The 17,106-nt window shown below is 38.4% G+C and overlaps 2 protein-coding genes across 2 annotated transcripts in view; both read left to right on the forward strand.

The window, feature by feature from the left end:
- On the forward strand, window positions 1–15,473 carry ap3s1 (adaptor related protein complex 3 subunit sigma 1). The gene is made up of 6 exons (XM_033973053.2): window positions 1–333; window positions 4,469–4,560; window positions 7,065–7,176; window positions 7,825–7,896; window positions 9,103–9,210; window positions 13,664–15,473. Exons 1-6 carry the CDS (start codon window positions 265–267, stop codon window positions 13,790–13,792), a joined length of 582 nt encoding a protein of 193 aa, XP_033828944.1. The 5' UTR covers window positions 1–264; the 3' UTR covers window positions 13,793–15,473.
- Window positions 15,474–16,659: 1,186 nt separating this feature from the next.
- Window positions 16,660–17,106, forward strand: part of commd10 (COMM domain containing 10) — a 91,308-nt gene continuing 90,861 nt past the window's right edge. Inside the window, exon 1 of the mRNA XM_033972813.2 lies at window positions 16,660–16,777. Within this exon, the coding sequence (XP_033828704.1) occupies window positions 16,749–16,777 (29 nt within the window). The 5' untranslated portion in view covers window positions 16,660–16,748. The remainder of the gene's footprint in view (window positions 16,778–17,106) is intronic.

Genomic DNA, 17,106 nt, shown 5'->3' on the forward strand with positions numbered 1-17,106 from the left:
GGTCTCAGCTGTTGTTTGAGCCCTCGCGGCTGCTGTAGCTCCTGGAGGAGGGAGAAGGCATGACTGCGTTTGACGTGGACCATTTCCGTGTGGAGACGATGGGCGAGCAGAGTGTGCGGCTCGCGGTTCATCTGAATTAGTCTCGATTTGAGCCTGGATCTGCCCTGAATCCCGGTCAGAGCTGGATCCACGGGGGTCGGCACACTACAGTCTCTCACAGGCTGGTCTCTTTGTGCTCCCGTCTCCCTGCGCCCCGCTTCCATCATGATTAAAGCCATTCTCATTTTCAACAACCACGGGAAACCACGGCTCTCCAAATTCTACGAGCACTACGTAAGTTTTACTGACATCACGCTTTTATTTCAGCTTTATTTTGTGGTGTATTTGTAGCAGCCAATGGCAAAACTAATCATCTTATTAAAAACCTTTCCTCGTGTTATTCTGTAAAGAGGAAATATGAGATTTGAGCAGGATGGGCATGTGTGCGTACTCCTGATACGCACGGAGATATTGTTTCAGAAACTATAAAATATCACTGAATTACCCCACGGTCCCTTTAAAACATGAATTATTAAACACGTGCAAGCTGAGGCGAGGCTATCTGCTTTCGCTGGAGTAGGGAAAGCGACCGGTTTTGCCCGCTATGGCGATATATATGCATCCAGCTGTGTATCGCCGCCGCTGCTGCTGCTCCGAGTTGACTGTTTGTGTCACGTGACTTCAATAACGCCCTCGTGAGCGTCTCGTGCCTCCTCTATTACCTCGCGCGACGTAATTGGCCGCATATTACACATTTGCAGACTGACTCAAAAGACAAGGCCCCGTGCAATACTCAATAAATCTCGAAATAATTACTACAGGTTGCAACTGACAAGCTTACGTAATATCTTTAAGGGGGATAAGCCACGTTGGCATATTCTTAAGTGGATTTGTTTGTCAAGGGCTCGTCTGTCCTCTGCTTTATTAAAAGGACAATAGCCTAGTGACGCAAGCAGTGCCCTTTTCCTCCTGTGCCCTAACAGAATAGATTCATAATGACGGATTTAAAGGGCCCATATTACACTATTTTCTCATCTATGTTATAATGTTGTTTCTTCATCGCACACATGCATATTTAAGATGAGTTCTTCTCTCAGACTGGAGACGCTCTGTTCCACCTTGTGATGTCATGCGGTAATACAGGACAGGAAGTGCTCCACTGTGTTTTTAAACTCCATACATCTTCACTAGTATTATTTGGATGATTTCAGCTCTGGAGTTGCCAATCTCTGCTGAAGTAAAGATAAAATGTAGCTGTTAACTTAACTTAAACTGCCACTTCATGACATCACAAGGTGGGACAGAGCATTTTGAGCTTTGGAGATGTAGACAGACTGATAATACTAATAATACAGGGTTGCTTAAACATGTATGAATGAAGTCTGTGTAATCCCTCAGTTGTCCATTTCTGATCCATAGTAAGGCATTGTAGTTCGTTCCTTCCTTCAGACAGATAGCAAAACGTCTTCACTCCTACGTTTTGTCCATACAGATTTAACTTCAGCTTTTACTATGTACGAATGAAACAAAACGCAACTCCACAAACTCCAATTTACATTTTTGATGCGATAATGACTTTATAACATGGCTTAAAGCTCACAAGAGTCAATTATGCCTAATGTAGGACCTTTAAATTTAGTTTATTATGTGAACTAAGGTTTGTGTAGGTGCAGGACACACAGGACGCATAGGAAAAGATATTGTTTCCTAAGCCAGTACATCGGATTGGATTTCACATTTGAGTTGAGGACAATAAACCATTTAAATTAAATATTGCTCTGGGGGGCTTAGCCATCTGTTGCAGGGAAAGCGTGGGTGTCAAGTTACCGTCTTGGTATAGGCCTGTATCAGATATATCTCACTGGCCACTGTTTTTCAAAAGATGCTTGTCATTTAGAGGGTTAAATAGGCTATAGTCAGTGTTGGAAAGTGAAAAACATATTCTGAATACTAATTTTGAGCAACTGTAGTCTGGTACCATTAACTTTTTTCTTTGCTACGTAATTCCATATATCTTTCTTCATATATTTGATGTCTTCTGTATGTATGCAAAATGTAGAAAATAGTAAAAATAAAGCGTAGGTGTAATGAGTTGCAAAGTAAAAACGATTATTCCACAGCCTGTCTTCTGCATCTATCCAGTTAATCGAAGGCGAGGGAGTGCCATCTTAAATCTATATCACATAATTCAGACACACTGCAGATGGCACCGGAGAGAAGCTATTACATCCATTCTATTTATACACTGGAGCGCACAACGTTGGCTAAATTATAAGTCTGGGTAAAGTAGATAGCTAGAATTAGTGACAGTTAGCTCACAGTTGTCTTATCCAGGGCTGCGCAATTTCTGGCCAGTGTTGCAGTCAGATTCATGTTTTTGAATAGATTTGTGTTCAGAGTTCACATTTTGATTGACATATGAACTGACAAACTATTATTAGAATCCAATTTTAGAACATGTTTGTATCTAAACTACAGGGTTAGCAGTTTTTATGCAGAATAAGACCCCGGGGAGACAGAAGGAGGGCATCTGACACACAGAGAGGGCATTTGACATACAGGGAGGGCATCTGATACACACACACAGGGAGGGGGGACATTTGACACACAGGGAGGGCATCTGACACACAGAGGGCATCTGACACACACACACACACACACACACACATAGGGACAGAGGGCATTTGACACAAGGGAGGGCATCTGGCACACAGAGGGCATCTGACACACACACACACACACACACACACATAGGGACAGAGGGCATTTGACACAAGGGAGGGCATCTGGCACACAGAGGGCATCTGACACACACACACACACACCCCCACACACACACATAGGGACGGAGGGCATTTGACACAAGGGAGGGCATCTGACACACACACACACACACACACACACACACACAGGGAGGGGGGCATTTGACACACAGGGAGGGGGGCATTTGACACACAGGGAGGGCATCTGACACACACACACACACCCACGCACACACACAGGGAGGGGAGACATTTGACACACACACACACAGGGAGGGCATCTGACCCCCCCCCCCCCACACACACACACACACACACCCACAGGGAGGGGAGACATTTGACACACACACAGGGAGAATCAAGATTCAAATTACAGTTATGTTTTTAATTCAGTCAGTCTGTCAGCCCTACAGTGACACATGAACGTATTTTTTCAAGCTTTTTAATGTGAGAGAGACTTGCTTGGGTAACAGTAGCATTTGTCCCATGGCTCTGGTCACATGACTCACAGCCTCCCAGCCAGCTGCAGCGTGACGACCCTCTTCTCTCCTTGTACTAACTGACCTCTAAACTAGTGCATTTACATTTTGAATTCACTGCTGTATAATACTCGTGTTTCTAGACGAATAGCATAACCTATAGTCAGACGTTTAATCACAGTTGGGGCCAATGTTTTCATAAATGTAACGCAGTGGTTCTCAAACTTGGCTCACCGTGTAACACCTAAGAAAATATTTGGCCTTTCAGGGACCAAATCTAAACCAGGTCTATGACAGGACTAGGGATTGAGAAATATTAATGTTTTTAAATGTGTCCTTTTTTTCTGTAGTACTACCAATAGTACTACTGATACAATAATTTTGTCAGTCAAACATAATGGGCTGAAATGTCTCTTTTAAAGCAGACCTGTTTTGAAAAATCAACTTCTCAGAGCTTTTAACCATGGTATAGTAGTTTCCCCTGTGCATGTTTGAGCTTGATCTTTAATGGCTTATGAAGACGCCATATTGCCTTTCAACTCCAGTTTTCACCAACAATTTAAAAATGTATCTGCTTTTTTATATAAGAAACACTATACCAGATATTAAAATTTTGCATACCTTCAATACAACTTTTACAGTCTTATCATTCATTCAACATATTGCCTCTCCTTTTACACAGAGCTATATCAGACCTGAACCAGAACTAAACCAGGTCTAAAATAGGACTATGATTACAATAATTAAACATGTAATGGGTCTACAGTTTAAGAACCCCTGCAATGGGAAAGAAAAAAGGGCTTCTAAATCAATGCTTTACTTTTGGTTATTAATTTTAATCTTATGAAAATTGAACTTAGCAGAGATTGTGTGAAGAGGACCTTGTCTCAATAGTATATAAGCCCATATCAATATTTAAGTTTGCATAAGGTTTAAGTATTTCATCGGCAAAGGATACTGCGAGGAAACTCAGTCCACTCTTAAAGGGCCCATATATTACGCTATTTTCTGATCTATGTTATATTGTTGTTTCCTCATCACAAACAGACCTGGAGTTGTACTTTGTGCCAGGTTTGTTTTTGATGGGGTAACATCAAATCCGTAATATAAGACCTTTTAATGTCTGTGTATAATAAACTAAAGTAAATCATGTTTGGCGTCATAATCTTGTATTTTTTTCTCCTACAGACAGAAGACACAGAACAGCAGATCATCAGGGAAACCTTCCACTTGGTCTCGAAAAGAGATGAGAACGTGTGTAATTTCCTTGAAGGTGGAATGTAAGTTTAAAATTCAATACTTTTCTTTGTTTATTGTTTATTTATTTGGATCCCCACTTGACCTGGTGAAACTGCCTGCTTATCTCCATAAAGATGAATACGTTTAATGCAATACCGGAAAGGTCTCAAAGCCATAAGATCTGCAGGAAAGTTACATAGCGGGTCTTTAAATATTACTAATGAATGAGTGTATGCCGAAGGTAAACTTTTCATAGTACGTAGATCCAGGTTTAAAATAATTGTGATTTTCATTTTTTCCAATATAACCAAAAAGTAAGTAAAACAATGTGTCCACACTAGAGTCCACAAAGTATCGAAAATAAGATACTAGTCAATACTAAAACTAATATGAAAACTAGATACTCATTTGAGCAGGTATCGATACTGAAAAAAAAATCACATTAACAGTACAAAATGTAAGCTTTCTTGAACAGTTTTAGTAAATTTTGAGGTTCATGCTATAGAAAGTACCATTATTTTGTGTATAAAAATTACATTTTAATACTTAAAAAAGCGTGTTTTATCAACGTGCTAGTCCCCGCGTTCCTAATGGAAGGTGAGCGTGGGTGCGCTTCTGGCTCTATTAACTCCAATTCACTTTCTATTCAAAAACCTTCACCCCTCTCTCTGTAACTGCTGCTGTGAGGCTCGTCATTTTGATCTGAAAGTGTTCATATTAACCCGTTATACATGATCATGATATTTTTATTTTGCTATTGTGTCCATAACTCATACATAACATGAATAATAACGGACAAATCAGATGCACCTGCTAGCGTTAGCAACAGGTTTGGATGACAGCGTTGCTAAGCACCGGCTCCCTGCTAAATCAGCGTTGCAGCTGGGAAGAGTCTTTACTTTCTACAGCCTTGTTCCAGAGTCTATGTGTATTGAGTCAATTCCTTTAGTACTGAAATTGAGTTTGAAATGTTAACATTGTGTCCACCCTGTTCCACACACATATAGTGTGTGACAGGTAATTGTAACTGTTTCTCCAGAGCTCATCTATCTTTCATGAACGAGGAGCTGGTGTTGTTTTACATCAGTGCACATCTCTTTACTTTGCAAACCGATCCGCCATACATCTAATTCAATTACATAGAGCTTAGATCACAATTAAGTTTCTACGTTCCCTTATTAGAGCTGCCTAATACAGGGAAATGTCATAATCAAGATTACTGGGGTCATAATTGAAACTGAAACTTTTATTTGTTTAGTGGTAGAAGAAATACTCAATTTTGTTACTTAATTAAAAGTAAAACACCGGAACAAAAAAATACTCAAGTAAATTTTTTCATGTGACTTGTACTTGAGGATAAGTATTAAAGTATCTATTTAAAAATGTGCTTAAAGAGTAAAAAGCTAAAGTATTTTGCACATATTTGAGGTCTTATAAAGGTTCAGATGTAGTGATTTTGATAAAGATTTGAGTTTTTATTTGTATATTTTTGTTTGCTCAAACCCCTCGGCCTTTTCAGCGGGTCTCGGCAGGTTTTCAGTCGTGGTAAAATATGTAGTGGAGAAGAAAGTACAGATACCTGCTCTCAAATGTTGTAAGATAAAAGTAAAAGATATCGACTTAAACATTAACTTAAGTACATTTTAAGGTATATGTACTACTTTTACTTCATTACATTCCACCACTGTGTATGTACTGACAAAGTTAACCTGCAGATGTGTAATGTTTTGTGATTAATCAAACCCCAGCAGATTAGACGAGTAGGCCGGAGTGAGACTGAACAGTGCCATTCATAACAACAGTACTTTGTTTATACATTTACAGCATCTTTATAATTGGTTGGTGAAGTAACTGTAATCATGATAAAAGTTTGATTAATTTCCCGGGTATATTATGTGTTATCTTGAACCATTTATATCAGACTCTGTAAAACAATATTAGTAGTATTGTTTTACAGAGTCTGATGCTTTGAGTGCGTTATCTTATCTGTTATCATTTCCTATCTTTATCTCGTAATCTGTACCACAACATGTGATATAACATTTACGTAGCGTGTGAAGTCAGGCCATCTAAAGGGACACACCCAAAACACCTCATGAATTTAACCTTTAAGCAAGTCTATAAGTTGATAAGTCCAATGTGAGGAGGGTAGATTTAGGCGATGTCAATAGACTGTATATATAAATGGACATAGCCAAACCGCTAGCCGCCGCGCTCCAAATCTGTGGCTCCAATTCACTTTACATTGAAAAATTGTTGCCTCTACTCTCTACATGATTCTGGTGTTTTTATTTCGCAATTTTATCCGTGAATCAAGATAGATTTGATTGACAGCACCCGCTTACCTTCAATAGCCTTGCTCCTGATTGGCTCTTTGGTTGCTATGATACGCATGGTCGGAATTCCAAATATGGATCTCGGCTCACTCGACGTCACACTCACTCCGTCCACTTCTTTACACAGTCTATTGGGATGTTACAATATGTAATGAAGTGTTTTTTTATAACTATTTGATTGTGTTGCCATGTTTTTGGTTGTATTTTAGGTTGATTGGAGGATCAGACTACAAACTCATCTACAGACACTATGCCACTCTCTACTTTGTCTTCTGTGTGGACTCATCAGAGAGTGAACTAGGAATCTTAGACTTAATCCAGGTAATTTAAGTAATTAAAAATGTTAAAGGAGGCAGAAGATGGATGGTTGGACATGTAATGCAAAAATAGGCTTTTAAGAACTTACACTCGTCTTTTAAGGATTATTATTGTTGTTTCCTCATCACAAAAATGCCGAGAGTGGTGTTTTGTTCCATCCATCCATCCATTTTCTTCCGCTTATCCGGGGCCGGGTCGCGGGGGCAGCAGTCTAAGCAGGGACTCCCAGACTTCCCTCACCCCGGACTTGTTTTGTTTCCTTTACACATGTTTAACGCACAAACCCTGCATATTTAGGCTTCTCTCAAACTGATAACACTCTGTTCCACCTTGTGATGTCATGTGGTAATACAGGAAGTGCTCCACCTTCACTAGAATCATTTGAGAGTGAGTATGTTGCAGAATTTGTGTGTTAAACATGTGTGAATGAAATAAAACACAACTCCAGGTATGTTTGTGATGAGGAAACAACATTATAACATACGTCTGAAACAATTTAAAGGGCCCATATTATTCCCTTTTCTGAACAATATTGTGATTTAAAATAGATTAAAACATATATAGTATAATACATAGACAAAAGCGTTTCTTCTTTAATGATGCAATACAAACCAGTTGATTTTGCCTTTGAATTGTTTTTATTTTCCTTAGGTCTTTGTGGAGACTTTGGACAAGTGCTTTGAGAATGTTTGTGAGCTTGACTTAATCTTCCACGTAGATAAGGTAACTTTGCATAAGATATCTTTTGTTTTTCCTCTCTGTCAAGTCACATTTTTATCACTGACACACAAAGATTAGCCTCACCTTGTTTGCAAGCTTGATATTATGTAAACAATTCGCAGTATAAGATGTTTGCGTTTTAGATATGCATTACACTGATTTTAAGAATGAGGGTGGTTAGACAGTTTGGTAGTTCTGTCATTACCAGTGGGGGGGTGACAGTAGCGCAGTTGGTAGGGGGTTTGTCCTTGGGCAAGACACTTAACCCACCTCGCCCCAGTGTCTGGTGTGTGAATGGGTGAGTGGTTCCTTGATGTAAAGCGCTTTGAGTTCAAGGTGGAAAAGCGCTATATAAAACTCCATTTATCATTAACCTTTGTGTCACTGGGCAAAGAGTCAGAACGGCTGATGGTGCAGTTTGACCACCTCACTTCTGTTAGTCTACCCCAAGGCAACTGCGACTAGACAAGTGAACTTCCCATCACCGAGCGTAGAGTGGATGAATAATGCAATGTCAAGTGTCTTCCAGTGTCCAGAAAAGCTCTTTAGAAATCGAATGCATTGTTATTTTTAAAGGTACGCTTTTAACAGTTATGCTAGAGGGTCTGCCATCTGCTTCTCTTCCAGGATATGTTCTGCTTTGCCTAGAATGTTCCACACTATGGCATCAAACTTGTCTGTCTCCATGGAGACAAATGTGTGACAGCACTAGATCAAGTTACTATGAGATCTGTGGAGAGGCAGAAAGAATGCACATTTTTTCTAATAATTTAAAAAACACCTATAATTAAACAAATGCCGCAGTATGCTAGATAGGTTTAATGCCATACTATGGTACATTCAGACAAAGTAAGAACATCTCCACTGAGAAAAATAGGTACTGGACGCTCCTGCAAAGAAGTTGCATAGCGTCCCTTTAAACAGTTTTTGTATTTTGCCCATGGACTGGCTAGCTGGTTAGCTATGTCAGTTTTTTATATACAAACAGGAAGTGATTATAAAATAAAAGTATGAAACTTGGCTCCAAATTCGCTGTGCTTGCCTCGATGAGCTCTATTTGACTGGAGCCAAACGCTATGGGTGACATCACTTCTTTATACAGTTTATGATTTTGCCTGATGGAAATAAGTGATGCATTTATGATCAGTGTAAGAAGAATATCTGAATATATGTTTTTATTCTTTCCTAACCTGATGCCTCCTTTGGCAGGTGCACAACATTCTAGCCGAGATGGTGATGGGGGGGATGGTTCTAGAGACGAACATGAACGAGATCATCACACAGGTGGATGCTCAGAACAAGATGGAGAAGTCTGAGGTGAGTGCGCGCCCTCCTGGCCACCGCACAGCTGCACATTCACTCTGTTCTCGGGGTTTTGTACACCGTATGCAGGCATGTGTGTATGCTGCACCCTGCATGCTCCTCCAGTGACTCTGTGGATGCTTCCAATGAACAGTGTTTGTGCTCCTCAAACTTCTGCTGCACCGCTCCCAACACAAAACTCTAAAATACGACGTCATCATTTGTCATTACACAGAGACTGAACCGTTCCATTGTCAAGACACATTTCAAGAATCACTCAACTCAACATAGCAGACAGTTGTCAAGTGTTTAATCACAATACTGTAGGGTTATCAATTGATTATCAATAGTTTTACCTGCTCTAAGTGTTGCTAATGTCTTCTTAATGTGCTCCTAACACCTCTTGTGTCCTTGCCTAGATACCTCTCTTTGCAAGGACACCGCTTGGCTTCCCACGCAGCTTCCGCAAACAGATCTTTATTTATAGCAAACGTAAACCATTTTGACAGACAGCCAGAGACAATTTCATGAAATCACGATGATGAATTTCCTCTATGTGAATCAGTCTTCCCTGGAGCTGATCAGGACCAATGTTGACTCATAGAAACAGCACTGTGCTTCCTTCTCTTTTAGCCGTTAGCTGCTAAAGTAGTTTTTTATTGAAGGTGATTTGTGGCTGTAGTCGTAGTAACCTGTGATTGTTGTACTCAGATCAGGGCTGCTTTGACTTTTCCCTTATAGACGTATCTTAGACCGCGTGTGTTTAGTGAACTGCAGAAAAGAGAGATCATTTGAAATCTGAAAACGTATTGGTTTAAACATTTGTATCCTTTGCATCACCTGCACAGCTGCTATTGTTTCTACCCCTAAATGCGGTCTATGATAGGTCATTTTTGTGGAGATGAACTGTAATTACTTTAATCTGCTTTAACATTCCTCACTCCTCTTTTTCTGACTCTGTCTAGTTCTTTTCATTCTTCTTTCTCTTTACAGACGTTTATCTTTCAGTCCACCAGACAGGACAGGTAGACACAGGTACTGCTAAATTTACAACAAGTACTGTAACCCGAACTTAAGTCTATTTCCCGCAGTCTCTCCTCGTGGCCCTCCATTTAATTAACTGATAGCACTAACAAAACACATGTAGCTGGAATTTGTCACAACAAACCCAAAAATGATCAATATCTTTGAATGGGAAATATTCAAATTTGGTTGTACGGTGAGTTTTCGTTCACCTACATTTTGAATATTGTGGTACATTCCCCAGTATTTTGGCGTGTACTTACCAAAAGCTTGCCTTAACGAGGGCTAGAGAGAAACGACTTATGAACAAGTAGTCCATTCAGCTTATCACGAGCGTCTACATTCTTAACCTAGACGCTAACCCAGTGTCCAGTCAGATATGGACCAAGTTGGTTTAACACTTTCTACTCGGCAAAAACAAACTGCTTCTGGATAGTGTAGTAATTTTTGGGTTTGTTCACTGAAGATTCCTTGGGGAGATCTCTAACCACAATAATATTTAGATTATACATTTATAAAGACAACTAAAAAGAGTCATTTGTAAGCTCCCCTTGTTTTTTAGTTCAAAACAGTGTAGTGACGGGTAGGGCTGCAACGAGTATGTGGAATAACCCTAAGTAGATGACTAATAAGATGATCATAATCACATTTTGATAGTTAATTGGATTAACTACAGACTCTAAAGCACATAGCAACAGACTTTACTTAACAAAAAACAAAACAAAAATGGCAGGATTATTAATTCAAAATGTCTACACACTCAGAATACACAATTTGCAGTGGTGGAAGGTTACGAAGTAAAAGTAAACTTAAGTAGAATTTTTAGATAATTGAACTTTACTTAAGTGCTTTTACTTAAGTGCATTTTAAAGTGGACACTTTTTATTTTTACTTCACTACATTTTAGAGCAGGTATCTGTTACTTTCTGCTCCACTACATTTTTGAATAGGACTGAAAAGTAAAAGTATTTTTTGTTATTGTTTGAGACCTGCTAAAAAGTCTGAGGATTTATTTTTAACACGTTCATAATTTGAGAAAACAAAAATATATAAATAAAAATGATTAATTCTATTGTACAAAATCTTTATCAAAGTCAGTACATTTGAAGCTTTATTTATTTATTATTAGATCTCAAAATCTACAAGAAATACTTTAATACTTTAATTTAAAAATGGTTACTTTAGTACTTTTACTTAAGTAGATTTTTTTTTTTCATATCACACTTTCACTTTTACTTGAATATTTTTGCTCCGGTATCTCTACTTTTATTTATGTGACAAGTGGAGTACTTCTTCCACCACTGACAAATGTGATTTTTATTTATTTTTTCTCCAATAATGATTTCCCCTTTATCTCACATACACTTCTAAAAAAAAAACATTACAGTTGTACTCCGCGACTGACTGAAAAATAAAATCACTGACTATTCAACTGCTAAAATAATAGTTTGTTGCAGCCCTAGTGACAGACTTAAACCCCCTCATACCGTCAGCAGCAACAACATTAGCATTAGAATTAGTATGTTTAGTATCGATGTCATCTCTAGTTTTGTGTTTTATATAGTCATTTTAGGTTAGTTTGTGTTCGTCATCTTTATCCGTAGCCCCCGTCTTGCCGTTTTCATACCTGTGTTCCCAATCAGGTACAGTATAAGAGCTAAATGTTCTATAATTTCAGTCATTCAGAATCTCCCCAGACAGATTTGTATGTCTTCATGTACTGTATTCCAAACCCATTTTCTGCTTTACCCAATTATCTCCCTGCTTTTTATTTTGTTTAACCCTTGGCCCTCAACTGTCCGGTGGGTCCACTCTTTAAGCATTGCTGCCTATACTTTTGATAAATGTAAACAAATACCAAATACTAAAATTGAGTGGTCAAGTTGAATACATTCTCATATTTGATTCATAATTGGCTCTGGTTGTGATGTGAGTCATAATAAACATAATTGTGCATGTGCATATGAGGCTCTGAAGGCATCTGGATGTACATTTGTTGCATATGTTGTTTGTATTTTGGTAGCTGTCAGTGCATTTGCATTTTGTCTGTTCTGTTTTAGCGCTGTGCTGAAGGGATGTCAAGATCATCTGGTTAACTCATGATCATAATTACTCCGGTTGCAATGGAATCATTATAAAAATTAAAAATATATATTGTTACTATTTTTTAGGAGCAAAAATTAATCTTTTCAATTCAATCTAAAGTTGATGTAAAGCTCCTTTGCTTCCACTTTGAGTCTTTCCATGATTTATTAAGGCTATTTTAGTGTAGAGGCTTAAAGATTTATAATGAACAAATAGTTTATTAATAGTTATGGATTTAGGTTTGCAAACCCCTTACTAAGAGTTAGGAGTTCGGGTTAGAGTATTAAATAGTTATGAAACCTGAATCATTCTCAACATGATTGCTCTGAAATGATACTGATATTTGCACCGATACTGAAGAATTAGCTGGATCAGATATCGGCTTCCGGATACAGGTTTAGCCGATTATAAATTGTTGTAATAAGACAATTTACTAGTACAGAAAGTCTCATAATGTTCGAACTTTTATTTAAACAAAGTTGCTCTGTAGTTTCTTTAGAGATAAATAACAGCTACATAACACATTTGGATCATTTCTGTCTTATTTTATTTTTGTTTAAAGGAAAAGCTATTTTCAGTCTCTGCACTAGTATCGTTTGGTATCGGGTATCGGCACATAATTAAAACTAGACTATGAGGCCTCTGTTTGGACTTTTTCTTTTATTCTTTTTTTTTTTGTTTCAGCCTTAAATCTCCAGCACAGGACGATATTTTGTGTTGATTGATCTGCTGCCTAAAAATACACACAAGGCTTCATATTAGCACTTTAATACAAAAGAGATGTGCACAAAACATGACTCCACAGCTCTTTTATGTGTTTGGAAAATAATCAAAATCGACCCCACATATCGGCTCAAAATATTGGCAGAGCTTATTGGCCGTCGGTTGATATGTGTTCTAAACAATTGGTATTGGCATCGGCCATGAAAAACAAAAACATTAGTTGATCTCTAATTAAAGCAATTGTATCGAAAGTATGGAAGTATTGGGACTGGAAAAGCTGGATCCGTAATTCTTAATAAAGTATTTGTTCATTATGAATTATGTAATTGTTGAGGTTTTATTAACGCTATGAAAAGTGTAGTCATAATAAAGTGTTGCTGCACTTTTTACCTGGCTGGTTATGTCACATTAAATTGACATTTTCATTCACAAAGCTGTTCACTGATTTGAATACAAAAGCGAAGGAAAGAACATTAAGGACTTGACCGTGTTAGTTATGCTACTTAAAATGATTGTAACACTAAAAGTTGATGTCTTGACATCCCTGCTGTGCCGTTACGTCTCGTTCACTGTTTTTGTCTTGTACATAAACATTTATTTTAAAACTCATAACCTTTTTTCCCCTCTCTGTGTTTAGGCCGGTATCGCAGGGGCTCCCGCTCGTGCTGTATCTGCTGTAAAGAACATGAACCTCCCAGAAATGCCCCGAAACATCAACATAGGTGACATCAGTATAAAAGTGCCAAATCTGCCCTCCTTCAAATAGTGGCATCTTGACCACAGCCTGCAGATGTCCGCGAGTGTTTACCAAGATGCAATCTGTTTACCAAAACCTCAAACGACTTACCTTATGACAGTATACTTGTAGAAGGTACTGAGTGATTTGAAACTTTTGCTGGTGTTTTTGTTTAGCTTTATTTTTCTGTTTCAACAAAAGTGAAGTATTTATTTCTTAATGGTACATTCCTGCTGCCTCTCTGGAGGTTGGTGATTAAAGGTTCACTGTGTAACTTTCCTGGCGGGGGGGCACCTGCTTGTCTCCATGGAGATGTTGCCTGAAATGTTCCACAGTATGACATTAGATATCAAATGTCAATACAATTCAATTATATCTTGTTTAGTTGCTCAAAGAATGCCTCTCCACCGATCTGACCTGTAACTTGGCCTGATGGTTAAAACAGGTTTCACGTCTTTTCACAGGTTAAAATGGGGTTATCGTAAGAGTGAACTGACCAAACTAAAATAAATTATGGATAAAATAAAATAGAAGTGGGAGCTAAAATGGTAGAGACAATGAAACCCAAAAACATAGGTAAAATTATAATTTTAACTGAAAATGATAATTTTAACAACAGAAATAATAACATCAAACTGTAAAATAAGCACGTAGGAAATGAAAGCTGTACTAAAACTGAATAAAGCCAAACTAAACTGAAATAGAATAAGATAAAAATATCTAAAACTGGTGCTGTGGAAAGGTGCAGAGTTGACAGCTGAATCTTTGGGGCTACCTAGAACACAAAGCAGAAGCCAGCGACGAGGTACGAAGCAAGTTAAATACAAAACACTGCTTATTTTGCATTGTCACTTATTGCCCAGCAGAGCTCTCCGCTCTGCTGCGTTCTCGGGACTTGTGCCTTGTACCAGTCTAGGCCCACACACTCCCCGTGTCTCTCCTCCGATCAGTCCTGCCCTTGTGCTGGTTCCTTCTTCATTTAATGTTCAAATCTTGCGCCAAGGACAGGCGCACCAATTACCTACCAGCAGGGATGGGCTAAAAGGCTAAAAGGTCATGTGGATCATTCTGGTGATAGAGGAGGAGCTTTAGCTCATGCATAAAAAGTCAAAGCATGCAGGGCTAAAAACACAGAAATGCAAATATGAAAATTAAAATGGTTTAAAATGCAATCCCACCTGCACCAACTGCCATCATACTGTGAAACATTTCAGGCAAAGTCATTACATCTCCATGGAAATGGTGGCGCCTCCACTAGAAAAGTCACATAGTGTACCTTTAATGTGGAGCTGCGCCTGCTACCGATCTGTGATAGTTTGTGACCTGAATTGTTTTGTTTGTGTTGTATACATTAAACTAATGTGCTGATGGTGAAAACACGGGGGCAGTTTTATATTGGTTTGCTTTTTCAGACCAAATAATCAATCAAATGAAGAAGTTATATCTATTGTAGAAAAAGACAGCTTGAATAATTCAAATCTTACTGTATCATCAAATATAAATATATATATATATTACAAGAAAATAAATTCTATTGAATAAGAAGTGTTGTGTGATGGATGTACAAGAACAATTATTTACTTTTGTTTATTGTATGCAAGATATTTTTAAATCTTTTATTATCTTGTTTTTATTATTTTTATCTTACTTTGGATATGAGCATGAGTTTGTATTATTTACTTTTTCTTCAAAAATAAAATTGAATTCAACGAACAATAGCCCATATTTCTATATTACTGCTAATCAATGCTGTTAGGCCAGTCAATACGCAGCAATAATGTGTCCTACCACAACTCTGCAGATGACACTCAGATCTATGTCTCAGTGCAGCAGGTGAATATGTGTAGATGCAAAACAACTTTCTCTAGCTTCACTCAGACCAGACTGAAGTCATCATCTTTGGCCACAGAAACAGAGAAAGTGTCAGCAGTCACCTCCAGTCTCTCTCTAAAACCTTCAAATCAGGCCAGAAATCTAGGGATAATAATGGACTCAGACTTGAACTTTAACAGCCACAACAAATCAATAATCTGCAGCTTTTTCCCACCTAAAAAATACAGTCTAATGTATACTGTCAAAACCAAACTTGGAGAGACTTGTCCATGCATTTGTCTCCAGTAGGTTAGACTACTGTAATGTCCTGCTCACTGGCCTCTACAAACGAGTCTTAAGACAAATGCAGTACATCCAGAACACTGCTGCTCGGGTGCTGACTAGAACCAGGAAGTATGAGCACATAAGTCCTGTGCTCAGGTCTCTGCACTGTTTCCTGTGGCTCTGAAAGCAGACTTTAAAGCAGCTCTGCTTGTGTAAAAGTCTCTCCATGGCCTAGCACAAAGTACATCTCTGACATGTTAGTGCCATATGAACCATCTCACACTCTGAGAACTTTAGGGACCGGCCTCCTGCTGGTACCCAGAGTCAGGACTAAACAAGGGGACTCAGCCTTTCAGTTTTGTGCAGCTAAAACCTGGAACAGTCTTCCTGAAGATGTGGGACAGACCTCTACTTTGACAATGTTTAAATCCAGACTCAAATGGTTCTGTTTAGCTGTGCATACGACTGAAAGGTTTTTATTCTGCACTCTTTTCTTTTAATGTTCATTTTATTTGGACTATTTGTGACTATTTATGTTTTGATTTGTTGGTATTGTCTTTCTTATTCTGTAAAGCACTTTGAATTACTTTGTGTACGAATTGTGCTATACAAATAAACTTGCCTTGATTTGCCAGTGTTAGACACAGGTTTTGGCCACATCAGATGTGTAATAATATTATAAATAGAACATAAGTGAAATGGTTATTTTAATAGATCCATGACTGACCCATGATTTGAAGGCGCTCCTGTTGACGTTGGTCTCGTGGCAGTGCACAGAGGTCTCGTGATCGTGGTCATGTGACTACCCGGAAGTAAACTCAGTGGAGGAGCATGTTGAAGATGCTACAGCGTTCATTCTGACAAATAAAACGTCTCTCTGTTCATAAATATGGCCTCGATTATCAAAGAAACACAGAGGTTTGTGCTGTTTTCTTTCTCGTAGTCAACATCTCTTTTTCTAACGTTTAGCCTGAAATAGCTGTGCTGCATGTTTTATACTACATAATACTAATTTGGCACATTACAACTGTGGTTTTATGAACTGGTCCGTGTGTTTCATCAGCCCAAGCAGCATCATCTTTTTGCATTTCTCTTAAGTTGTCTTTACTGCTGTGGTTAAATATAGCCCAACTGCCCCAGTGTGTTTCAGTTGGTCGCTTTCCTCAAATTGTGTCTTTTCTATCTCAGATTCCGTACAGTTCAAATTTTGATATAGCCTAATTTAAGTCATAAGTATAATTATGTGT

This window comes from Periophthalmus magnuspinnatus, chromosome 9 (assembly GCF_009829125.3).
Source record: "Periophthalmus magnuspinnatus isolate fPerMag1 chromosome 9, fPerMag1.2.pri, whole genome shotgun sequence".
NCBI classification, from domain to species: Eukaryota; Metazoa; Chordata; class Actinopteri; order Gobiiformes; family Gobiidae; genus Periophthalmus; species Periophthalmus magnuspinnatus.